This window comes from Cucurbita pepo, chromosome LG11, assembly GCF_002806865.2.
Source record: "Cucurbita pepo subsp. pepo cultivar mu-cu-16 chromosome LG11, ASM280686v2, whole genome shotgun sequence".
Lineage (NCBI taxonomy): Eukaryota > Viridiplantae > Streptophyta > Magnoliopsida > Cucurbitales > Cucurbitaceae > Cucurbita > Cucurbita pepo.
In genome coordinates, this window is record NC_036648.1 from 5,915,798 (window position 1) to 5,942,225 (window position 26,428).

At 34.7% G+C, this 26,428-nt stretch overlaps 1 protein-coding gene and 6 non-coding genes across 7 annotated transcripts; 5 read left to right on the forward strand and 2 right to left on the reverse strand.

The window, feature by feature from the left end:
- Positions 1 to 1,565: 1,565 nt before the first annotated feature.
- TRNAD-GUC lies at positions 1,566 to 1,637 on the forward strand. Its single transcript has one exon. It is a non-coding gene; the product is annotated as a tRNA-Asp (tRNA).
- Positions 1,638 to 4,077: 2,440 nt separating this feature from the next.
- TRNAD-GUC lies at positions 4,078 to 4,149 on the forward strand. The gene has a single exon. It is a non-coding gene; the product is annotated as a tRNA-Asp (tRNA).
- Positions 4,150 to 9,650: 5,501 nt separating this feature from the next.
- Positions 9,651 to 13,864, forward strand: LOC111806057 (pyruvate dehydrogenase E1 component subunit alpha-1, mitochondrial-like). The gene is made up of 8 exons (XM_023691405.1): positions 9,651 to 10,439; positions 10,552 to 10,631; positions 12,319 to 12,396; positions 12,674 to 12,769; positions 12,889 to 12,960; positions 13,164 to 13,217; positions 13,315 to 13,380; positions 13,507 to 13,864. The coding sequence occupies exons 1-8, from the start codon at positions 9,728 to 9,730 to the stop codon at positions 13,549 to 13,551; spliced, it is 1,203 nt and encodes a 400-aa protein (XP_023547173.1). The 5' UTR covers positions 9,651 to 9,727; the 3' UTR covers positions 13,552 to 13,864.
- A 310-nt stretch (positions 13,865 to 14,174) lies between these two features.
- On the forward strand, positions 14,175 to 14,248 carry TRNAR-ACG. The gene has a single exon. It is a non-coding gene; the product is annotated as a tRNA-Arg (tRNA).
- Positions 14,249 to 15,190: 942 nt separating this feature from the next.
- Positions 15,191 to 15,262, reverse strand: TRNAD-GUC. Its single transcript has one exon. It is a non-coding gene; the product is annotated as a tRNA-Asp (tRNA).
- A 3,578-nt stretch (positions 15,263 to 18,840) lies between these two features.
- Positions 18,841 to 18,912, forward strand: TRNAD-GUC. The gene has a single exon. It is a non-coding gene; the product is annotated as a tRNA-Asp (tRNA).
- Positions 18,913 to 19,044: 132 nt separating this feature from the next.
- Positions 19,045 to 19,116, reverse strand: TRNAD-GUC. Its single transcript has one exon. It is a non-coding gene; the product is annotated as a tRNA-Asp (tRNA).
- Between the last annotated feature and the right edge of the window lie 7,312 nt (positions 19,117 to 26,428).

A 26,428-nucleotide genomic window follows, 5' to 3' on the forward strand; every position in this document is an offset into this window, starting at 1 on the left:
GGAGGACGTTGATCATGCAGGTAGTTAGTGGAGTTGACACATACAAGGGGTAGAGCCTCTGACCTTGGGCGACTACATGGCTTGTGGGCTCGCCAGCTACCTCCCATGGATGACGAGCATGCTAGTACTCACCATGTTGTTCCTATCTATTAGAGAGTGTTCATTAAGATAGCAAACTCAACATCAAATACCTGCTACTATTGCATAGGCTAAGCTAGTTACCCAAAAGTATGCACAACAAGAACAATACACCTAAAGCCTAGAGTAAAGCGCATGGTTACCTACTAGGTTCTAGATGCGATGAAAATCTACAAGTAGTAGTTTGCTTACCGAACATATTTATATACTCACTCATTTCTCCTTTTTTTAGGTGTTTGCAGGTTGTCGGTCGAGGTGGAAGAACATTCAAGAGTTGTGTGGTCATAGAGAGAGTCGTTCCGAGATGTCAGTCCGCTTTTACATTTTACAGTCTTTTGTATTTTGCTTTATGATTGTATCTCAAACCCGTTTCCTCGTTTGTAATATCTTGAATAGCACCGTCTTATAATTAGATTTTATTTTTATTTAATTTTGGTGGGGTTGACTTTATTTCTATTTAAATTTTACTTAATTTTCATATTTTATTTTATTTCACCTTTTTCTTTTATTTGCTTTTATTTTCTCTTTTTAGTCACGATTGAGGGTTTGAAGTCTCAAAACTTAGGTCATAACACTTTTCTTGTCCTCGATTAGATGCCCCGAGCTCTTAATCATTTTTATGCCCTAACTAAGTACCATAGTTCTAGACTTCATATTCTTCAGAGGTAATTTGGTAATGTTTAGTTTCTTACTACATGGTTCAAATGGTTCAAAGCTTCTACCTGTAAATTGAATCGAGCATAATAATAAAAGAATTTTTATTGCTTGATTCCTTCTTCAAACTTTTTTTTCCTATCAACCCTAAGATTATAGAATCCAACCTTGTAATTTAAGAATCACTGTACCATCAAAGTCGTGGTTGGAACTCGAGTTTTATGTTTATTTATCCTTTGATACTTTCTACAGAGTTAAAAATAAAAATAAAAATAAAAATCATCTAACAAACATTCCAAGAATAATTTAACTCATTATCATGTTGTATTGCGGAAGAATTTTAGTTGTGAACATTGAATTTCTGTGCAAGCTTATCGTGTGTATGAACTCCTTATGAATGCTTCATAGACTGGAAGTCCACCTTAATAGAGTTGTAGAGAGACACTTGGTGAATATTTCTCCGTAAGAACTCGAGCCTATAAAAGTCTTGGGTTTCCACGAATCTTCATTAGGTTTCTACGTTCGTGTTTTCTTGCAATGACTTTTAACACCCGTAAATCTTTTAACAATGACAAAATTTTAGAAGGGAAATCGTATAGAATATTTTTTTATCAAATAAATAAAAACTGGTAGATAATATAGTGAAAAATATAGTATATAAAATCATTTCATAATTTAAACAAATCTCTTTAAAAAAAATTTAATCAAGTTAAAACATAAAATAAATAACAGACTTAAAAAAATAAAATGATGTAAAAACAGATAACAAATGGGTCGTTGTAGTATAGTGGTAAGTATTCCCGCCTGTCACGCGGGTGACCCGGGTTCGATCCCCGGCAACGGCGTTTTCCTTTTTATATTTACATTTAATTGCTCAAAACGATTCGTTTAATAAATTAAGTGCAACTCCAACTTTGACTTTACTATTTATTTTTTCTTCAAATTTTTAATGTAACATTGACTTCAGATTTTTATATATTAAATTTACTGAATAAAAATTAAATGTTTAGAAATTTAATAATTTAATAGCAAAATTAAATTAAAAAGTTAACAAAAAAAAAAAAAATTGAATAATTTACTCACCATAAGTCTATACCTATTTACGTTGGCCTTGTAATTAGCTTCTTCTTCGAAACGTGAAGCAGATTGGACGATTTAAAAATACAATAATAATTTATTTGCATTTTAAAAACGAAATTTAAAACATAAAACATACCTATGTTATACGTTATATATTTGCATTATCCAAAATAAAGTTTAAGTTTAAATACAATAAAGAAATGGAATTCAAGACAGATAAAAAAAAACGACACAAATTATTGTAGACTCTAGGTTTAGATCTTCACTTGCTCCCAGGTTCTAGTTACAATCTAAAAAACATATAAGAACTAGGGCGAGTATAAAATTTTGTAACCTACTTGTAGGCTCTTAATCGTGTCCATGGTAGATACTACGGTATTATATTCTAACATGGTTTCTATTCTAAGGATCTTGGTCAATCTAGTGCTTAACCCTTATGTTTACGGATCTTGGTCAACTGTAGATACTATGGTATTATATTATAACATGGCTTATCCTATGTCCATAGGGGCATTTTCATTATTTTTCACCGAACCATGTTTATGCCCTAAAAAAATTCCAATTACTTTGAGATCATGGAAAGTTATTCATAACGTCACAATTAGGCCTCATAAATTTTTAGTCCTCGATTTCCAACCTTAGGTCATGCAAAGTTATGCCCTAAGGTTCTAGCTCATTTCCAAACGATTCATACAAGTAAAACTTGAGAAAAGACCAAAGTTGCTACTTACTTGTTCGCATAGATGTTTAGACCTCGATTTTGCACTCTAGATGTCCAAAATTCTCCCAATTTTCTTTTATAGATTCTACCGGGCGTTAATTAAAGGAACCAAAAGGAGTTGGGTGAGAGCCGATTTTGAATGAGCTCGAAATCATGAAAAACTCAAGGTGGTCCGGTTCGGGTGACATGGTTGGTCCAATTGAACCAGCCATGTCATTGTCTTCAACCTTAGAATCTAAGGGAAGACGTGGCTTCCTACGTCTTTAATCTTTATTTGCCTTCTCCAGTCTTGTATGTTAGTTTTCTCGCCTCGATTTCTTCTACAAACTTATATAGAACGTTGAAGGAACCTTGTTTTGTTGGCTCTCGTTATTGTACCCGAATTTAACCTTGAAGAAAACCTGTATTAGTCCTTGATTCCTTCAACAAAAACCATCCTTTCCCTTGAAGTTGAATTACTAGGTCAGAGTTTTTTTTTTCTTTTTTTTCAAAAATCACAAAAAAAAAAAAAAAAAAAAAAAAAATCTTTTATCGTCACAAAGCTAAATGAATAGGATTTAACCAAAAACATCGAGGGTAGGAATTAAAATTTTGAATTATCCCTAAATTGATCAAAATTTACCCATGAACGAATTTCTCCCAATTCTCCTTGTCCAAATCTCAAACATCTTTATGGTCTTCTACAAATTTACATCTTAAACTCTCTAGAATTGAATGAAATTAATCTTACACGATGAACCCGTAAAAATTATTTTCTCATGAAGAATTTATATAGTGTGGCGATTCAAATTTACATAGTCCATAAATGTCTGAAAAATACTTGCTCATAAAGAACAAATTGGACATAATGTGGAGATAATGTCCAATGTTGGCAAGGCCCATGTAGTTATTGATGTCTTATGTAGAAAAGTGGCACATACCTCATCTGTTAAGTGTTGAGACAGAGACCTCGTGCTTTTTGCGATCTTTGAGTGTTCTTCAATGGAAGTACGAGGATTTGTCGATGGAATTACGTATAGTTTCGAAATATTACTTGATAATTTACCTCATTTATGGTGGATATGTGTGGAAGGAGATTGTTTAATTCCATGAATTGTCTCTACTCATTTTGTTTGACAAAAACAACTGTTTCACGACTAACTTCTAGAGAAATTTGTAAAGGACATTGAATATATGATTGAACTTTAACACAAATTTTTCTTTCAACTAAATTGAACTTTTTGGTGTTACTATAAACTTGCAAAGGGTTTTATGAAATGACAAAATAAAGGGTTTTTTGAAATGAAAAAAATAGTTAATAAAAATTTTTGAAGTATTTTGCTTAACTAATACTTTTATAATTTAGACAAATGCATTTCATTTTAATAAGTGAAAATAAAATAAATGAAAGAGTCAGATTGAAATTAAAAAAAAAAAAACAATAAAATAAATAAATAAGGTTATTTACATCAAAATTTAAAAAGGACTCGTTAATAGACAAACAAGTCGTTGTAGTATAGTGGTAAGTATTCCCGCCTGTCACGCGGGTGACCCGGGTTCGATCCCCGGCAACGGCGTTTTCCTCTTTATTTACATTTATGAGCTCAAAACGGTTTGTTTTGTATAACTTCCACTTCCGTGATTCTGCCAATTTCCTTGTGTAATGAAATGTCACGAATTTAAAGTACTTTATACCATCATTTGTGTGTGTTTTCTTGTATGTATATTTTAAATTAGCATAGTCATTATTGCAAAATACAAAAACTACAAAAAAATATATGTATATATATTGTTATGCATATTTAATAATATATTTTTTTATATAAACTTTTTTCTCAATAATATTTTTCTAAAATATTTTCTTTTTAGCTAAATTCAAATTCCATCTTACAAGTTAACAAGTTGAGTGGAAGTATATGAGAGAGAGAGAGAGAGAGAGAGAGAGTATCGAAAAACGCTTGGTTAAGGACCCTGCCACCTAGGCATCATGCAATTGGCTAGGGAGGAAAGGCATACCCATTTAGGGTCAAGAATAACCTACTCTTTACTAAGGTAAATCGATGGTACATTCCCCGTTCGGAAACCTGAGGAGACTTCTACTGAAAAAATGTCACGACACCTCCGTGGGTAGGTCACAATGGATGGCAGTGAACCTACACGCTCCTTAGAAATGAGTTTTATTGGCCTAACTTTCTAGACAAGGTGACGCAATTCATGAAGACATGTCTCATCTGCCAATGAGACAAGGCAGAACAGGCGAAAATTACAGGGTTATTGGGACCCCTACCAGTCCCCTCTCGACCATAAGAGAGTGGATCTCTTGTCTTTTTCACTCACCTCCCCAAGGTAAGAGAATTCGAGTCTTTCTTAGTGATTGTGGATAGATTTTTCGAGTACGCCACGTTCGTCCCGACTTCCAAGTCGTGTTCCCCTGAAACAACTACCCAACTATTCTTCCAAAACGTTGTCAAGTTGCGGGGAATTTCCACAAGTATCATCAGTGATCGTGACAGAAGATTCACGGGAACCTTTTGGACCAAGCTATTTAAGTTAATAGAGTGAAGTCTAAACATCTCTTTAAGCTATTATCCCAGACAGATGGACAAACTAAAAGATTTAATAGCATGCTTGAAGAATTCCTACGTCACTTTATCGATGCATGACATAAGAACTGGGTCCAGATGGCTCGATGTTGCTCAGTTTAGCTTCAATTGTCAGCGGACCCCCTCTGAGATAGTATGCGGCAGACAACCACTCATGCCTCATGTCATTGACTATCCTTATGCTGGAAAAAGTCCACATGACTACAACTTCACTAAGGAGTGGAAGCAACCTTTGAAGTGGTACGTGCCTACTTGAAATAAGATTCACGACGAAGGAAGAAGTGAGCAGACCTAAAACGCAAACCATTGAAATTCCAAACCAGTGACCAAGTTCTGATCAAGTTGAGACTAGAACTGTTTTGATTGTGAGCAAATATGGACCAAAAACTAGTACGGAAGTACAAAAGGCAGTCAAAGTCATCAAAAAAGTCGGGAGGACTTCATATCGTTTTCAACTACTAACATGGATGAACATCCATCCTGTCTTCCATGTAAGTAGTTTGAAACGATACCATATAAACGACGATGATCATCGATGTAACGAAGTGACACGATCTCCAATCATGATGAAAGATACAAGCCAAAAAGAAGTAGAAGAGATCCTGGTCAAGAAAACACGTCACATTGCCAACCAAAGGCGAAACGGGCAAGAGTTCTTAATCATGTGGAAAAGGCTCTCAGAGGAAAAAATCAGGTGGGAACGCCAATGACCTGAAGTCGTTCGCACTTCAAATTACTACGTTTGAAGAAATGAGACAGTTGCCAGGGACGTTAATCAATTAAGTGAGGGAGGATGCCATGGTCATGTTTGTCCTAGACGTGTTGCCCATGGATGCATGCCCGTTGCATGTCAAACCCCTTATGTTGTATCACTTTCTTGCTTTCCTTTACTGCTTTTGTGATGTACAATTTCTTATTGTATTTTCCGTGTATGACGTTTCAACAAAATCATGTCTACGTCTGGTAGACCTGAAATACTCAAAATATACTATAGGGGATGCGACTAGTTGAAAATTCTTCCTACCCGAAATTATATGTCATCTAAGCCATTGTGTTACTTTTTCAAACTCTCTTTACAAAATCTCCCTCTACTCCCGTTTCCTAAATTCTTCTTCTTAAAGCGAGGTCGGAGGCTTGGATATACATCGTACGGTCGAAGGCGAAACGATTTTGAGTTGGCTAACTCACTGAAAGATAAAAGGGAGTGTCGCACAATCGCTTGCAAGCATCCTATAAGAGTGCGATTGTGACACTAGACTATGGTGCTCAACTCTTTTTGAATCGTTAATTTGTCTCTTGAACTATAGAAATTGGTTTTAGATCATGAGTTACATTGTAGAAGATAAAAAACAAGTCGTCGAGGGACACTTGGTGAATATTTCTCCTCGAGAATTGGACGCCATAAAACCCTTCAATTTTATTTTGGTGGTTTTTTTATATCTATCTAGCCTCAAATTTTATTTTCAAATTCCTTCGGCAATTCTAGGTAGTTTTTAAATATCTCGAAATTTTCAAATAAACAAAGTAATAATATTTTACCATTGAAAATTTAACAAAAATGTCGTTGCAGTATAGTGGTAAGTATTCCCGCCTATCACGCGGGTGACCCGGGGCGTTTTATTTCCATTCCTTTTAATTCTACATCAAAACGATTCGTTTAGCATAACTTCCGCTTCCATCTTTTTGCCAATTGCAATTTCCACCCTCGTGACAAAAATATTACAAAGAAATTAAATGCGCAGCTCCCTTGAGACACGTGGAAATGCCAGATGGCGAACAAGGATGATAGGATATTACGATCATTAACGATAAAGCCCAACTACTAACAAAGACACGTGGACTTCTGTCTAGGTTAACAATTCTTAGAAGGAAAGTTTGAGAAATCTTGATGTCTTTTACCTCGGAATGAGATAAGGACGGAAATATCCAAACTAAGTATGAATAATAGTTTAATAGCAATCGGAAAGATAATTGAATTCTTCACGATATTGAAGAATAGTTTTTTAGCACTATTGATTGACCTATTTTTTTTTTTAAGACGTTTTAATGCACATTTTTTGACATGTGGCAGTAACTATTCTTTGGATCTACCCTCGTATTAGTCCAGTTTTGAAATTTGTTTTCGGTGGGTTGACTTTTTTTTATTCTTAATATTTAATTAATTAATTAATATTTGATGACACTAAACTCGTTCTTAATTGCTAATAATTCAAGTGTTTTGAAATGTTTATTGTGCCGTGCTCGGAAGAAGATTTCTACGTCTCTTGAATCACTTAAATCAGAGCTAACATGAATAAGTTATAATAAAACTAAAGTTGAATATTGGACGTGTTGGCCGAGTTATTTACCATCATATACTAATCAAATCATATACTAATCAAATCGTGATATGTGAAAGTTTAGTAATTACTTTGTTTTTAAAATTATTTTCAGGTGATGATAAGATCGTGGCATGAAAGTAATAAGTAGTGTGATAAAGTCGGTGACGTATAATGTAGTTTGAATTTTAATAGGATCAGGTTTGAATTTTCAAGGAATTTATCTAACACAATTACAGTGCTCTAAGTCATTGTGTAAGTCTCAAAGTTCCAATTGATTCCTTATTGATCGTCTACCTCTGTAGTCCCTAGTCCCTCTTCGAGACTTGTTTACGGGAGTGAACATGTAACGAGTTCTTGATGCACATAGGTCTAATCTCTAATTCTACATGTAAACCGTTCTAGTTATAAAACCCTAATCTTAACTGAGTTCTTGATGCAAGCTCTACTAGAAAAAAAAAAATACATCTATCGATTGTCTTTAACACGTAAAGCGTGTCTACCCAATAACAATTGTTTATTACGAAAATAATCCTACCAACCCTTAATGCATGAAATTCATACGATATAAATCATACACACAATCAAACAAGCTCAACGGGGAGATAACATCCATCAATCACTCGTAGCACAAATCAAAATATCCCTTCCTCCATGATACCACAACGGAAGACATAAAACATCGTTCATCACAAACCTCATCGTAGGGGCATTTTTGTAATTTCTTACATCATGCATACCACACTCATGCATATTACCCAACTCCGTATTCTAGTCATGCATATTCTTTCTAGCCTTGCCTAATACATAAAACAACATGGTCCTCGAATATCTCAACTTAGAGGCATAACGGTAATTTTACCATGACATACATACAGTACATGCTCATTAAAAAATGCCATCCCAAAGTCCTTAACATGTATTATCTAACCAATTAAGGTAAGGAATGCTTGCATACTAACACGTCTTAGCGATCCCTACAAGTATTACTTGCCTAAAGCCGTGCGGTTACTTATATGGATCACACGTGCCTTTCTGAGCTAGCGTTACCGCATGTTAGAAGCTTCAAAATTTCTTAAGCCTCTCTCTCACATGTTGTCACTCCGTCAAAATTTTCAGATTTCCAAATTAGTTTTCGATTTTTTTCTATTTTATTTGAATTTTCATAACTTTCTCTACACAACTCAAACTAACTTAGTTTCTTCACAACAATGGTAGAGTTTTAATCCAAATCAACTCTAACTTCATAAAATTTTTGCAAAGTCCTTCCGATGTCAACATACTAAAAATTTATAACTTAACAGAATAAATAACCCAAATTTCATACCTTCGGTTCTTCAATTCTTGACAAAATTGAGTGATTAAAAGATCGAGAATGAATCTTCCAATACTTCTGAACATGTCTCGAGAAGAACTCTACCTAATTCTTGACAAAATTGAGTGATTAAAAGATGTCTCTAGAAGTCTCGAGAATGATTCTTCCAATACTTCTAACATGTCTCGAGAAGAACTCTACCTAAATTCTGACTCCAAATGGTTATTTGGAGTGACTTTCAACTTTCTCTCTCTAACTTTAACCAACTCCATCTTTTCCTCTCTTTTTTTCTTTTCTTTCCTTCTTTGTTTTCCTTCCTCATTGGTCATCTAATTAGGGCCAACACATACCCCTTATTAGGAACAAAGGGTAAAATGACCAATTTACCCTTAAGAGTTGACTTTAACTTTATTATCCAATTTTTTACTATTTATTTTTATATTTTTCTTAAATTCCTCTAATTTTTCTAAACATTTTTCAAATCTCTCAATAAAATCTCGAAAATTCCACTTTAAAAGAAAAAATCAGATTCAAAATTTATGATCGAGACTCAAGTGTTACAAAACCAATCATCGAGTAAGTCATAAGAGACATTAGCGATTGAAATATAATATCAAATGAGCTCAACTATATGACATTCATAGATGATCGTGAAAATTCAATTAATAAGTGAAATGAATAAATAAATAAAAAAACAATAAGTTTTATTTATTTTTTATTTTATTATTATTATTATTTTTATTTGTAGTGTTGTTCTGATGAACTACCTGGGATTGGTGTGTAATTATAAATAATAATAATAATAAAAAAAAAAAAGATGAGTCCGTACATACGCACGGTCCACCATCCGTCCCTATCAATCGGCCAGTTCTCAAATCTCGAACCCTGAACTAACCTTCCTTCTGATCGCGCGGTTCCCATGGCTCTCTCTAACGCAGCTTCTGCATCTTCCCTATCCAATCTCCTCAAGCCACTCGTCGCCGGCGTCTCGTACTCATCCTCTCTCCGCCGCTCGATCTCGTCGGCTGCCGATGACTCTGCCACGCTCACCGTCGAGACATCCATCCCCTTCACGGCCCACAACTGCGATGAGCCGTCGCGTTCTGTTCAGACTAGTCCCAAGGAGCTTCTTGGCTTCTTCCGCAACATGGCATTGATGCGCCGGATGGAAATTGCTGCTGACTCTCTCTACAAGGCTAAGTTGATCCGCGGATTTTGTCATCTCTATGATGGTCAGGAAGCCGTTGCTGTGGGAATGGAGGCTGCGATTACGAAGAAGGATGCGATTATTACTGCTTATCGGGATCACTGTACTTACCTTTGTCGCGGAGGAACGCTTCTGGAGATTTTCGCGGAGCTAATGGGCCGTCAGGGTGGGTGCTCGAGGGGTAAAGGTGGCTCTATGCATTTCTATAAGAAGGACGCTGGGTTTTATGGCGGCCATGGTATTGTTGGGGCTCAGGTACCTCTTGGATGTGGAGTGGCCTTTGCGCAGAAGTATTCCAAGGATGGGACTGCTACTTTTTCTCTTTATGGCGATGGCGCGGCCAATCAGGGTCAGTTATTTGAGGCGCTTAATATCTCTGCGCTTTGGGATCTGCCTGCCATTTTCGTCTGCGAGAATAACCATTGTAAGAATTGAGTGAAAAACTCACGTTGAATTGGACACTGAAATTCTATTTGCTGTATATATTTGCACAATCTCGTTTGATTTAGTTTGATTGTGGTTGTGATTTCTTTTAGATGGTATGGGGACTGCTGAGTGGAGAGCAGCGAAGAGTCCAGCTTATTATAAACGTGGGGACTACGTTCCTGGATTGAAAGTGAGGATTCTACTCCCCATTTTATTATTGATGTTGGTTTTTTCAAATTCATGAACCTAATCCAGAATATGAACCATAAAAGAAAATACCCGTCACTTCTTTTAGAAATATTGTGGTTGTTTGTTTGATAGTTGTGTAGTTCATGAAAATTCTTTGGGCTAGTAATAGTCAAAGTCGCACACAAGAACATGACGAACCAGGAATTGAGAGTCAAAGTTAATGTATCTGCTTTGCTAGTTTATGATTTGCCACTTCTATGGTTTTCACTGATAGTACTTATAAGTATACACTCTTTAGGAAGCAGATTCCAAATGTTGAGGTTAAAAAATGGTCATGTTTATCCAAATTGCAATTAAAAGAGTTGTCAATCCCCATTAGCTAAATCAGTATGGTTTTCTGATCTACGCCTTGTAATTCTTCCTCAGCCAGGCTTGGCAGAATAGGCCTGCAGTCTCTTAGTGATCGTATTTAGAAGTCGTTTATTCAAATCCTCTTGTGTGTTTAATTAGAAACATGTGATGTCTCTAAAGTCTGGACTTTGGAATGGATGTAGACTTTTTAAAAAGAAAAAAAGTTGTTTATCATGTTAATGGAAATTTGAGCCAACATGAACAGAACTTAATGGTTAAGGCATTTCTACTTTCTCAAAATGGTCATAATCTTCACCACACTTGATGTAATTTTCTTAAAAATCATGTGAATGAGAACTAGTAGGCATATTTGAGAAACTTAGGAAATTGGTCTGCTTAGTAGTCTATCGTTTCATTTTCTAATGTTCTATATCTGAGTAGTTATTGAATAATTACTAACTTGAACAACTGAATATTTAGATGATTTCAATGACGGGGTAAATATTTTTTCCACAGTAATGTGGTGAAGAGAAAGCAAACATTGTAGAATATTGAGAATAATACCTTAGTCTTATGCTTTTAAGGCTGTCATATATATATATATCTACCCTATATATATATACATATATCACACACTCACAAATATAGAAGAGTGTGATGGGTTCTTTAAGCTTCTTTGAGGCTCTGTGTGAGGCAGGAGCTACCACTCGTGCCGCACCCATCCATGACAAGTACCTTCAGCTAAACATTGTCTATTAGATGCCTTTGCAGGTTATCGAAGAGGTTGAACCTACAGTTTCTTTTAACAGATTTGACTAAAAAATCTCCTGAGTTATTAATCTCTTAAAAATAATGGATGCCATAAAAGTATTGTGACAGGTTAAAATAATTTTAATTTTTCTTCAATATAATTGATTCTTTTCTTAAAAAATGAATTTGAGTGTTGTCTCTTTCCATGTAATCAAAGATGGAGTTGTGTTAATAGTTAATTTTCTGTTGATGCTTTCATTTGAGTTTCTTGTTACTTTTCTTTGTTTTTGTTTTCTATGTTAATTTCATAGAGATTGTTATTATTATTATTATTTTATAGTAGTGCTCCTTTTGCAATCCTATTGACCTTCTTTTGAGCATCACAAACTGGATTCATTCTAATGTTTGTGTTAAAAGTCCTGTTACTAAATCTGAAGTTTTCTTGCATGATTGAGGACCTCAAACGATACCCTTCAATGTCTCGTATCTTATTTATTCGTGGCTCGATTTTGGACGTTGTCTCCTTGGTTTCTTGAGTTGCCAGGGAGACAAAGAAAGAAACTTATGATCATATTTTTGGGTTACAGTTGGATGGTATGGATGCACTAGCTGTCAAACAGGCTTGCAAGTTTGCGAAGGAGCATGCTTTGAAGAATGGACCAATTGTGAGTTTCCTCTCTAGTAAATATATCATGGTTGCCAATTTATGTGTTTTGAAGAATGAACCAAGTTTTGCTAAGGAACACGTTTTCAAGGAGGGACCTTGTTATTTTGTACATGATGGTTTAATCTTGTTTGGAGGGTTCTCTCCACTCTCGGTCCCTAGGCTGTTCTTTCACTCTTTGAATATATATTATTGTTTCTTATAAAAAAAATTGGCACGCAATGGTTCACTTCTTGCAAATGTAAATATATTTATGTTATCCCTTTGTTTCTTTCTAGATTCTCGAAATGGACACCTATAGGTATCATGGTCATTCTATGTCTGATCCAGGTAGCACATACCGAACACGTGATGAGATCTCTGGCGTTAGACAGGTTTGCTTCTCTAGGGATATTCAATCACTGAATAACATTTCAAAATATTTTCTTTTTCTAGAATCAGATTCTGAGTTTTGAATGGTTTGTTCATGATTTTGTTCATGATTTAATACCAGGAACGTGATCCCATTGAAAGAATAAGAAAACTAGTATTATCCTATGATCTGGCCACTGAAAAGGAGCTAAAGGTATATTGCTGAACTTGGATTTGGAAGCTAACTTTTGTAGTTTGTAATATGAAATATAATTTGTTGTTGATTAAGTTAATTAACATGTTATCACCTAGACTGATCACGTGCTTCACACAAATGCACCGGTTTGTTCAGCAGATTGGTCTGTTAAACCAAGTTCTTTGAACCTTTCTGATAAACGTTTCGTTCTTGTTTATCAGGATGTTGAGAAGGAAGTCAGAAAAGAAGTCGATGATGCGATCGCTCAAGCCAAGGTGAGGAGCATGTAGTTAAATAAATTAATAGTTCACTGTGTTTGTCTTATAGAGTATTTAAGAATGAATGATTGTTGTTGCTTGTGCCATGTTTCAGGAAAATCCTTTGCCAGATCCTTCTGAACTCTTCACAAACGTGTACGTGAAAGGTTTTGGAACCGAGGTATTCTTCATTTCCTTTCTCACAATGGTTTCGTTACAAATACGACGTTAACTCGAGCATAAATGCTAAAGCAGACCCTAATTATGAAATGATTTGTAAAAATAACCACCTTGATTTCAATTTCAGTCATACGGAGCAGATAGGAAAGAAGTGAGAGCTGTGCTTCCATGATTTATTTAACATTGAAGTGTTTGAGAGCTCTGGTCGGGACCTCCAAAGTTGACCTTATTTTACCCAACAGAGGCAAAAGGAATAATTAGGAGGTTTGGTTGAAGATGTTATTTTTTTCACTTGGATTAGTGAATATATTTTGTTTTCCCTTCCATTAATGGGAAATACTTGAGTGACTTTGCCTTTGCCTTCAAATATTGAAGCCTAAATGTCGGTATAGTCATTTGGAACTGTGAAAAATATGCTTCTTTTGCCCCTCACATGAACTTTCACAATAAAGAGGCTGATCTTCTGGGTTCACTTTTTACACACACATATATATAATACTCTGAAGTTGGTATCTCTCAACTGCCTAGATGCTCAGCTTGGCAGAAAACTACTGCTAAATTAGGTTGGGTTTGGTTTGGATTCGATTGGGTTGTTAGAGAGTTTAAGCAACTCGGTATAAAAAATTCTTCGATCAAGTCGATTCAAACCATTCAAGTTGCGGTGGTGGCTAACTTATATCAATTTCGATTNAGGCGCTTTCACATCTTCTTAACCCGAAATGGCAAATGGCTGGGGAGAGGAAAGGTTCCTTTTTTTAGGGTACCCCCGGGAACAGATCCAGTGGAGACGGGGTGGGGCCTGTAGCTCAGAGGATTAGAGCACGTGGCTACGAACCACGGTGTCGGGGGTTCGAATCCCTCCTCGCCCACAACCGGCCAAAAAGGGAAGGACTTTTCCCTCTGGGGGTAGGAAAATCATGATCGGGATAGCGGACCCAAAGCTATGGAACTTGGGTGTGGGTCTTTTGTCGAAATGGAATGGCCTTATCTTTTTATTTTTTCTTTTTCTTTAATGGGTTAAGGATGAGGTTCCGTTATAAATTAAATATAGTATACCCAACTTGAATCAACATATTTTTTTTGTTTTACGCCCTGTCATTCTTCCTCAGCCAAGCTTTGACAGGATAGAATTCTTCCTGAGCCAAGCTTTAGTAGAATAGCAGAGCAAGTACAAGTATTAGTATACTAGCAAATATGTGTTTCTCTTTGCTCACGGTAATTGTGACCTCTTGGGAGAATCGATGGTAATAGGTCCCGATGGTAATAGGTCCGGTGGTCTGGTGTTTCCATTCATGTCAAAATTTTGTTAAAGTTGTTAATGGGTAGTTGATTATATTAAATTGAAACAACATTGTTTAATCAATTTTTTTTTTTTAAAAAAATGGTATAATAAGTATGCATATTTAAAATTTAAATGCAATAAGACATACAAAAGTCATGATATTCATTACTAAAATTGGTGACTTTTTATTTTCCTATTTTTATTTTCTATTAGATTATTCAATTTATTAACTTTTTAATTTTTATTCAGTAAACTTAATATATAGAAATCTGAAATCAACGTTACACTAAAAATTTGAAAAAGAATAAATACTATCAAAGTTTTCAATAGAAAAAGTTACTTTATTTAAATTGTATAATTATATAATTAATGATAATGAATAATTAAAAGCAATTTTATTAATTTATTTTTTAAAAGAACAAATCACATCAGTAAATAAATACATAAAATTACTTGTTGTTTCAAAGGATTGCACATAATGTATTAAACGAACCGTTTAAACTAAAAAGTCAAATAAAAAAAAGGAAGACGCCGTTGCCGGGGATCGAACCCGGGTCACCCGCGTGACAGGCGGGAATACTTACCACTATACTACAACGACTCGCTTGTTAATTTCTTTTACATTAATTTAATTATTTGTTAATTTTGTCGATTTCTTTTTTAAGTTTCTGGGAAGAAACCTTATTTATTTAGTTATTTGTTTTATTCTTTTTATATCTCAATCCGACTTTGGAGATGTCCAAACTTTCATTTATTTTCTCTCTTATTAAAAGTTTATGAATTGGCTTGAATACATTTTCTCGATCGACTTGAGTGTCTAAATTATGAAATGATATCATCCACAATCTTTTAGACCAAAATAAGAGCTCTCATTTGATTAGTTAAGTTTAATTGCGAGGACAAGAGCATGATTAATTATTATTTTGGTGAAAATTATGGGTATTATGTAGTGGGATTAAAAGGCAAACCTCATATTCACGTATGACGAAAAATTTGTACGAATGTTGGTTGAGAAGATGACAACTTATTGATGCTCAATGAAGGAAATGTTGTAGTAAACCTTCTTGCAAATGGAGAAGACCGAGTGGACACAACCACGTGGTACCCTAGACATTGAAGTAAGCAATCACATGATCGAAGATCTACAACATAGCAAGAAGTTTGATGATAAAAGTTAAAAGATGGTGTACTTTGACGTAGTGGACGAGACCAAGGAACACAAATTGTATGATCCCAACATGAAGAAGTTCATGTTAGCAGATATGTCGTATTCAAAGAAGTGTGATTGGTCCAGTGTCGGCGACAACAAACAAACTATTGCAAAGTTCACAACTCTAGAAGATGAGAAGATGTGACCGACTTAGAAAGTGCACCATTACCAAAAAATCTACACATGTCATCATTAGTGACACCAAAATATGCAACAAGTTCTTTAGAACAAGAAAGCTCAAACAAGATCACATGAGGATCCACAACTATTGGTGGACTAAAGGAATTTCGTTCTCTCATTAAAATTTATGCAGATACACTGAAAGAAGTGTTTGATTCCAATGAGCTAGTGTTGCTGACTAGTGAGAGCCGCACAACTTACTCTGAAGCAGCAATTGAGATGACATGGTAGGAAGCCATGCAAAGGAGCTTGAAGTCACAAGAAGAATAAGACTTAGGCACTCATTGGGTTTACTGCTCAGTCACAAGCCCATCAGTTTAAAGTGTGTGTTTAAGATGAAGAAGAATGGTGAATGGAACGTCTTCAAGCACAAAGCAATACTTGTGGTGAAGGGATACTTGTAGCAGCAATGATTTGTTTTTGATGATGTCTTCATGCCAGTGGCTAGACTTGACATAGTGAGGTTGGTTCTTGCCCTCACAACTTAAGATGTGTGGGAGGTTCATCACTTAGATGTCAAATCAATTTTCAAATGATGGCCGGCAAGAATCGAGGTCCTGAACATTACCGAGCAAGTAAGTAGCCACTTTGGTTTTTTCGCAAGTTTTACTTACCGGAATCATTTGTAAATGAACTAGTACCTTAAAGATAACAAAGATTTAAGGAAAAATGGAAGAGTTAGGTCTTGAGTCAAGTGTTAAAGATATAAATCTGACGTTTTGCTCGAGAATCATGACCTTTTAAAATAACCCACTAAATGACTTTCATTGCTTATGAAATTTTGTTGGAGGGTAACCTTATTATAAGAATTTATGAAAAGTTTTATGGACATAGGAGTATGTTTAGGGCATAAACCAAAGAAATAAGTAAAATGATCTAAATACTCCTATTGTGTTCAAATGTCGATTTATGGTCTATTTTGAGAATTTATGTTCAAATGTTTGATTCCCGGATATGTCTTATGCCTAAGTTGTGCCTTTAAGTGTTATGATGAAACCCTTGAGCAAATGAACTAATAAACCAAGTCAAGTAGGATAGTTTTTTTTTTTAATATTGCATAACCCAAGTCATCAACCACAATGACACTTAGATGGCTAGATAATACTCTAGTCAAACCCGTCTCATGTCTTAAGTCACTCTAGACCTTCCAACACACGGATGCCCTGCGAGTGCTTCTTATATGGTGCCCTACTTTGCAAGATATCAAGACGGTTAGGTTCATGATGTCCACCGACTATGTGACCTAGTAGGTTTTTTAGGTAGAGTGGAATAGGACCAAGACTAGTGTTATGCATTGTGCATAGTGTTATGTCCTGTCCGTGCATTGTGTAAAACGTAAGGACATGATGACTCTTCCTATCATCTACCAAGTAGTCTCGGTGTATGTCTTTCTCATATTGACAAAGAAGGACCCGGTAAAGGTAGCATGGGAGATGTTGCAAACAATGCATGTGGGTGTGAAATAGGTCAAGGAAGCAAAGGTGCTGCTCTTGAGGAGTGAATTTGCCAGGAGTATGAAGAACGATGAGTCAATAGATAACTTTGCTATGAAGCTGACGACAATCACCACCGACATTTGTTTGTTAGACAATAAGGGGAAGGAAATCTCCATCGTTAAGAAGTTCCTTCCAATATATATTTTGTTTATTTACATTTAATATATATAATATATTAAAAATTAATTTGAACAAATCAAATATATATTTTTTTCATTTATATTTTTAATAAATCTATTAGAGTGAAACTCCACTTTTTATTCTTTAAAAATTGGATAAAGAAGGAATAAAAGAAAATATGAAGTAAGATAAGGAGTGAGCTCTCATTTTGTTATTAATTTGTTTGAAAATAAACTTAACCAATCAAACAATCTAAAATCATTTCATAATTTACACAAATGTGTTCAATATTTATAATAACTGAAAATAAAATAAATCAAACAGTCATCCGGTTACGATTCAGTAGTTCAGGTCATATCATGGAAGGATCAAGAATCAATCAATAGGTTCAGGGTCGAAGACATGAAACCGTTCACAGTAACCGAGGGATGGAGGCAGCTAATGAATTTAATATCCCTGCGCAGTAAAAGAAGAAGAAAGATTAATTAGACTCAAACGACCCCCTTTTCCTGATCTCGGCTCGGTAAGCTTAGCTTCTCTCCTTCTCTCCTTGACTCCTCCTCTACCTAGGATTGAATGAATTTCCTAGGTTCAAGAAGGATTGAATATGCGAGTTAAGGAGAGTGACAAAACACTTTCTCAACCAGAATGCATCAACAAAACAGTCCTTACATATGGATCGTCGTGGCATGAACTTTGTCAAGAAATTACGGAACTTCCTATTGATCTTGATTAGTTCCAGCTTGTTGAGAGTTCTCTTTTCTTTCTAGACCGAACCCTTTTTTAGACTGTCTCCTGAAACACCTTATCCCGCATGTGCTTTCGGAGCCCCCCACTCATTCAATGACTTGCTTGTTGTTTGCCGCAACACAACGGCCAAACGCAAGAGACGGGAATTATGCACAAAAGACCCTTTTTGCAAAATCAGAGGCCATGTTCTCTCTTCCGCCCGAGCTCCCATAACGGAACTATATGAGGAATTCCCACTAAACCCTGGTTCTAAGTTCTAGTTCAATCAATCAGCGAAAAAATAAAAGAAAGCTAGAAGGAAGAAAGGCTAAGCTAAGACAGTGAGGAGCGGTGAGACCAAACAATAAAACAAATAAATAAATAAGCTTTCTTCCCAGAAACTTATCTTTCTGACATAATAATTAATTAAAAGTGAACAAACATGTCGTTGTAGTATAGTGGTAAGTATTCCCGCCTGTCACGCGGGTGACCCGGGTTCGATCCCCGGCAACGGCGTTTTATTCTTTTATTTACCATTTAGCTCAAAACGGTTCGTTTAATGCATATGTGCAATTCCAACTTGACAACAAGCAGCTCCTCATTGACAACATTTACTAGCTCTAAAAATGTAAGTGTAAAAGGGAAAAACGCCGTTGCCGGGGATCGAACCCGGGTCACCCGCGTGACAGGCGGGAATACTTACCACTATACTACAACGACTTGTTTGTTGACTTTTTACAAATTAATTAATTATCATTCTTAGTAGAATAAGTTTGTAGGAAAAAAGCTTATTTATTTATTTATTTTATTGTTTTTATATCTAATCCGACTCTTTCATTTATTTTATTTTCACTTATTAAAAATATTCAACACATTTGTCTAAATTATGAAATGGAAAATAAGAGCTGTTGTTTAATCAGTTAAATTTATTTTCAAACAAATAAACAAAATAACACTTCAATTTTTTTTGTTCATAGAAACATTAAAACGTTGAATTTAAAAGAAAAGTTTGAAATTATATTAGATATATTAAAAATATAAATAAATAAAAAAATATTTGATTTGAATTGTTTAAAATAATTTTTATTATATTAGATATATTAAATGCAAATAGTCCAAAATATATTTAATTTAAAGATTGGAAGGGTTGAAATTTAAATTTAATTATATTATATGTTAAATATTACAATTAATTGAAAATGTATACTTGAAATTTGAATGAAATTTAAATTAGTTAAATATTTATTGAGACATCCTAAGAAACTTCTTAACTACAAAGATTTCTTTCACTTTGTTGTCTAACAAATAAAATATCGGTGGCGATTGTCGTCAACTCCATAGCAAAGTCATCTATTGATTCATCGTTCTTCATACAATTGTTCCACACTCACATGCATTATTTGCAACATCTCTCATGCTACCTTTAACGGGTTGTTCTTTGTCAATGTCCACTGTAATTGCTTGGGAGATGATACCAAGGTATCCCATACAATTTATTTACTAAAATTCTCTCTTCCACTTGTCTTACCTGCTAAAACAAGTCGTTCTAGAAAAAACTTGACCGTCGTAGAAATTCTAAAATTCTCTCTAATGAGACTTGCAAGTTAGGATTTCTACAACGGTCAAGTTTTTTCTAGTATCAAATGAGTTCTCTATTTGGTGAAGTCCTAAAATGATAGGCCTATTGAATCAATTATAATAATCAATCTCATTCATGGAAATCAATAGACAAGCTGTCACCAGTAAGAGTTTATAATTCAATCAAGATTGAGATCGACTTATATGTAATCATCTTTTGAATTATAAATGTTTTCCATTAATGCAAGAAAGCTTAACAACTTTGGTGAAGAATTCAAACATTAAAACAGTCTTGTAACACTTGAGTCTCCACTCCGAATTAAATATCTTTAAAAAAAAAAATTAATTTATGAGATTTTATTGAGCGCCTTAGAAGCCGAATTTCAAGTCGAGGTAGATGGAAATACGCATCCCAATTTTCAGATCAATCTGACTCGATCCATCTTTGCTGGTCCGACTTGCTTCTTCGACCCGTCTCCATAACTCCAGAAAATTGTCCCCTTAATGTGTTAGTTCCCTAGTTTCCAACTTATTGAGGTTATTTTTGTAATTTTCCAAGCTTTAGGACTATTTGTACGATTCCTTTCAAATTTTCTTACCCGAAACAATTCATAACCTTGTGTTACATTTAAAACAATTCAAGAACTCTGGGACGGGAAAATCACATGCATGAGCCATGTAAGCGCCTTTGAATACAGAACTTATGAACACGTAAAGAATGGACAAATTTATTACAATATCCTTAAAATTTTTCGATACTCCTTTTCGGAAACTATAAACCCAAGTCCCCAATTCATCATCATTCAAATTTTCTCATTTTTAAATATTCGAGTTATTAAAATAAATAGAATAAAAAGAAAATTATATAATCTTTAATATTGATAACTTTTACTTTACCTTCTAACGTAGATAATTATAATTACACTAACCCTTATACAAAAGGACATACGATAGAAAAGATAAACAAATGAGAAAAACAAATAAATAACTCTTTGGAAAAACTTCAAAGTCCGAGGGACTTTCTTCAATAATGGTCTTCAATTTGGGAGAACTTGAACACCTTTTGTATGGTACGAGAATTATTGGTGCCAATTCAATCTGATTTTGCATTTTGTACGACATCTCTATTTAGATGAATGTAGCATGAAAAGAAAATATTGTATTTTTTTGGTAGAGATGTAGATGCGAATACGCTTTTAGAGAGAGAACTTTGATATATATATACACTTTCGAACATGGTTGATTGTAAAGGCTAAAAACGAACCGGAGAGCTATGTAGAAGCCATATTTAGAAATTAGAACGGTTTATAGAATAATTTTAACTTTTACTTAACTCAAAGTTTGAAAAGAATATCGTTTAAAACAAGCTAAACTTCTACTCTTTATTCAGAAAACGTAACAAACAAAACTTTCGAGATTTATAAGCTTCAAATTAAAAACTACCTTAAACAATCACTAATTGAAGTGGAGCGTAAGTTTAAACTAGGTCTATAATGAATCAAACAACTTAACATGTTGGTTAGAAATAATATAAAAATTACTCAGCGTGGAAAAACTATTTAGAAGAACACAGTTGCATGGACCCTATAATAGAAGTCGTCGTTCGATTAGAGGTCCCTTGTATTTAACTGAAAATGTTAGGAAAAGAATGAGTATTTAAAGATATTTAGTAAGTGACGTTACTGTAACATTGGAAAATATAATCACGTGAAATGTCTATCATGTCTTGTGAAACCTAAAATCATGTCTCTGTCTTGTGCTGTAATTAAATCTATAGGTATATTCTACACACCGTTGATGGACATGCATGTGGACCCATATGGTAAATATAGTACTTGGAACCCTATGTCACGACCTTAATTTTCAAAACTTCAAAATTTGGACGGTGACTAAAAAGATGCACAAAAGTACAATAAAAACAATAAAAGTAGGGTAAAATTTTGCAAATTTAAAATAAAAAAACACAAAATTTTAATGACAAATTGAAATCAATTACAAACTTGTGCTCTTCAAACTTTATTACAAAATGGGGACTAAGGAACGTGATATGAACCAAGAGACATCAATCATACAATATATTTCAATGAAGATCTGAAGAAAATATTGTTGAAATTATCAAAAGATGTTTTAATTCATGCCACATCGAAGAAGAATGAAGTTTGATTGTTACAAATTTTGGGTGGGTTGCAGTTTAGAGTAATTTAGAGTTATTGTATTTTAAGACATTTTATTTACTTTAGGTTAGATTTATATAATGGCTAATTATGGTCATTAAGTATGAATGTTACGACTCTTGAAATGCCTTTAGTAGTTTCATTTTGAGGCTATATAAAGCCATGTATGTTGTATTTGTAGGAAGACTTGGAAAATATAGTAAAAGAAGCATTTTTTAGCCAATGGTTAAGTTTCTTTGCAATTCTATGTAGTTTAGGTTGCATGTAGAATCATTCAAGCTCGACATGATCAATCTTGCTGGTAGAGTGATTCGAATCTCAATCAAGTGTTCTTGCCTTGAGATATTTGATCAACAAGAATCATTCAAGCTAGACATGATCGATCTTGCTTGTGGAGTGATTCGAATCTCAAACAATGTTATTGCCTTGAGATATTCGATCAACAAGGTAATCTGAATCTTACTCCCCTTGTCGTGATTCCTTATCTTAAAATACACAAAGATTTGACCTCTCGAGACGACTCTCTGTGCTAATTTCACAGCTTTTGGTCATTCTCGTACCTCGACTAGTAGTTAGTGATCACCTAAAAGAATAAGTATAATGGGGTGAGTTTAAAAATAATCACTAAGAAACGTACTTGTAAACTCTCATGGTATCATTATCCTAGTAGGCTATCACAAGTTTTTCTCTAGGTGTGAGATCCAAAATCAGTTGGAGAGGGGAATGATATGTAACAGGCTAAAATCATATTAAAATCGTGAGGCTAACGACGATACATAACGGGCTAAAGCAGATAATATCTGCAAGCAGTGGCCTCAGATTGTTACACTAGGTTAATGAAAGTTTGAGCCTAGGTAGTACAACAATCTGAGCTTTTGAAAATCTATTAAACCCTTCCACATGACTATAAAGTCACTAAATTTTGGGGAGCAACCCCGTGTGCTAACTAGTTACTAAGTTACCTATGTGGTCCATGACCCCTCTCAAGTCAGGTTTATAGCAAAAAAAAAAACCCAATTAAGAAGATATCCGACCATTTCTACTAATATAATAGCACCTAGTCGCCTTAACATACTACACAATATGACCAAGCCCAAACTCGACAGTATTACTTATGAATTTTTATCGCTTAGGACACTAAAAGATTTGACCTAGATCAATGATAGGCTAATAAAGATATACTCCAACCAACCACTTAAATTCATGTGAAGGATATTGCATTATTGGATTTTAATAAAATTGTATACGTCTCATCAAATAAAGTTTCGTTTCTGTGTGTTTACATGTATAGACCCTCGTACCTAATACGTTTTAAACGATTTACTATTGAACTTTAAGGTAAAGGAAAAGACAAATAAGACTTTTGATCAAAGTTGTTAGATGGTTGTGCAACGAAGTCATAAGCATGTTTAATAAACTTTTTTGTTTTAGCGTTTTTATTTTAGAAGCTACGTTACAAATTTGTTTCAAGTAATTTAACGCTTTGTTATATTTTATGTTTTAAAATGTTTTCAATGGAAGGTTATGTATCTATGTATTAACTATTAGCTTGAGTTCATGAATCAAAAAATTCGATAACTTGTTTAAGATGACTCGAATAGTAAAGCACAATAATTAGTATAGGTAAGATGTTTATTCCAACGTCTCAAGAACTTTTGGGGGAGAAGGTGTATACATGGCTTTCCTTTACATTAACACAAAGTCATCACAACTTCGAACTTTAATGTAACAACTCGCTTTTAAATATTTATGGTCCCACGTACAATTCAGAGCTCCGAATACTTCACCTACCAACAACCTACGATGAATCTAAAAAGGTATAAAAATGTTTCGTAAGTATCCTATTTATACGCTCTCATTGAATCTTCTCTTATTCAATGCTTTTTTAAGGTCATGTGTTGTATTACGGACCTAGAGTTAGCTAATTATATGGCTGGAGTAACCTTAGCCTTATTAGGTTCTTAAATTCATGTACCCAACTCACTCTCATTTTAGGGGTCTAAGTCACCTATCAGGGTTACCTCGGGGTTCTAGTTGCATTTAACATATTCTTCATGGTCCATCAAAGTCATTGCACTAACTGCATATATGTCGAGGTGTCATCACGTAGCACAGACTCTAGTGTGAATCTAAAATGTAGGGATGAATCATAACTCTCTATAAACAACTTCTCAACCTCTGCGATAAACTCCATATGTGTCTATTACTTAGTGCTAGCCAAAAGCTCCCTCGGTAGTATGTAACAACCTCCCTATGTCTACGTCAACTTAATAATGAAAGGAAGGCTCTCCACTAAACACCACTTGACCTTCCTTAGTAGTACCCTTTAAATGTGTCATGAGCCCTATGTGGGTAATGTCACATTCCTGTAACTAGATAGACCCTTATAAGTCGAGGTAAATTCACAATTAAGGGTTGGGCCTTAACCATAATAGGATTTTTCTTGATCGTGACTATGGACATCTACTCACTGCACACATCCTCTTATGGATGATTAAGTCGTACTAAACCTTAAAGTTCTTTTGGGAACACTTCCTTGAATTCTCTATCCAACAACGTGTTTCAAACTCTTTGGGTACTCCTAAAGCTATCCCACTCTCTTTACCATCCATAAGGGCGTGATTACAATCTCATTTGCTCTATAGGTTCTAATCCAAGTGAGCAACTGAATCATTATTCCATTATGTAGTTATCCTGCGCCGGGCTATCTCAAGTTCTGGATCTCATACTAGAGTCCCAAGATGAAGCCGTCCAAATTCATCTTTTCTGTATTGACCAACTCTGGCGCAAACCTTGCTAGTCTATTGGGCACTATGTTGTACTCTTTGGTTGTCTTGTTACCGAAATATGGTTCGAGAAAGGCTACGTAATTCTTGAGCTTGCCTACCAGTGGGTAGTATTTCATTAAGTAGGCGTCTTTGAACTGGGAATACATCACAAGTTATTCCTCAATATTGAGCATCTTAAGGGTACTCTTCTTCTAGAGTGTGTCATGTTTCTGAGCATGTACGTAAGTCCAAGGTGTGAATAACTATGCTCACAACTTATGCTCACTTTAGGGCGTTGAATTTTATTAAGTATCATGATCAGGGTATATTACAATCTGCAAGGTTAGCCTTTGGTTTTTAAACAATCAGGAGGCTACCTTAAGATTAAGAGGAGATCTAGGTTTATCCTTAATTTTTAAGAAATCAGGATGTAATCTCATGATATGTTTTAGATTAGCCCTTGATTTTTAAGCGACAAGGAGGTTACCCTAAGATTAAGATGTGCTCTATACTAATCCTTGATTTATAAGCTATGAGGATCCCACCTCATGATAAGTTATAGGTTAGCTCTTGATTTTTAAGCAATCACGAGTTTACTCTAAAATTAAGATGAGTTTTAGGTTCATCCTTTAGTTTTGAAGCTATCAAGATATTACCTCGTGATAAACTTTAGGATAGCCCTTGATTTTTAAGCAACCAGGAAGCTATCCTAACTCAAGTTGAGCTCAAAATTTGCTCTTGGATGTACCTCATATTAAGATTAGGATAACCCTTGATTTTTAATCAACTAAGTGGCTACCCTAAGTTAAGATGATCTCCTAGTAAACTTTTAATTTTTAAGTAACCAAGATATTATCTCAAGATATGCTTCTTTGATTTTTAAGTAATCAATGTGCTACCCTGAACCAAGCAAGTAACTAAGTAAGTATTAGATAGCGTTTGATTTTCAAGTAATCAATGTGCTACCCTAAGCCCAAGGATCAAGCAAGTAAGTATCAGGTAGCCTTTGATTTTCACGAAATCAATATGCTACCTTAAGGACATGAATCAGAAAAGTATGTTTACATGAGAACTAAGGTCCTTAAATAAGGATATGAGCAAGGACCAAGAATAAGAACAAATGATAAGAACTAGAACATGGATCAAGATTCAAGTTATCAAGACTAAGAAAACAAAATCTTTGAACTAAGTCCTTAGATCATAATAAAAATAAAATTAAAAAAAAAAACTATGAACCCTCGGCCACGATCCTTGGGTAAGACTATGACAAGAACTCAAGAGCAACAACTAAGGGCTTAAACAACTAAGAGCTTAAGTTCTCAAGATTAGAATATGAACAAGTCAAGAAAGAGCATGGTACCCTTGCACACTTTGAGGTCACAACTAAGAGCCTACTAAGTAGACTACTTACTCATTCTTTGTGCTAATTCCCTTTCTCTCATGTTTTTTAAGGATGGAAGTGGATCTAGAGCAAATGTCATATAGAGTCATCTCACGTTACACCTGTTTTAA

Excerpts from the sequence above, each read along its gene's own strand:
- LOC111806057 (XM_023691405.1), top strand. The coding sequence starts at position 9,728 with ATGGCTCTCTCTAACGCAGCTTCTGCATCTTCCCTATCCAATCTCCTC. Across the intron at positions 10,440-10,551 it reads CGTCTGCGAGAATAACCATT|ATGGTATGGGGACTGCTGAG; the intron begins GTAAGAATTGAG and ends GATTTCTTTTAG. Across the intron at positions 13,381-13,506 it reads TGAAAGGTTTTGGAACCGAG|TCATACGGAGCAGATAGGAA; the intron begins GTATTCTTCATT and ends TTTCAATTTCAG.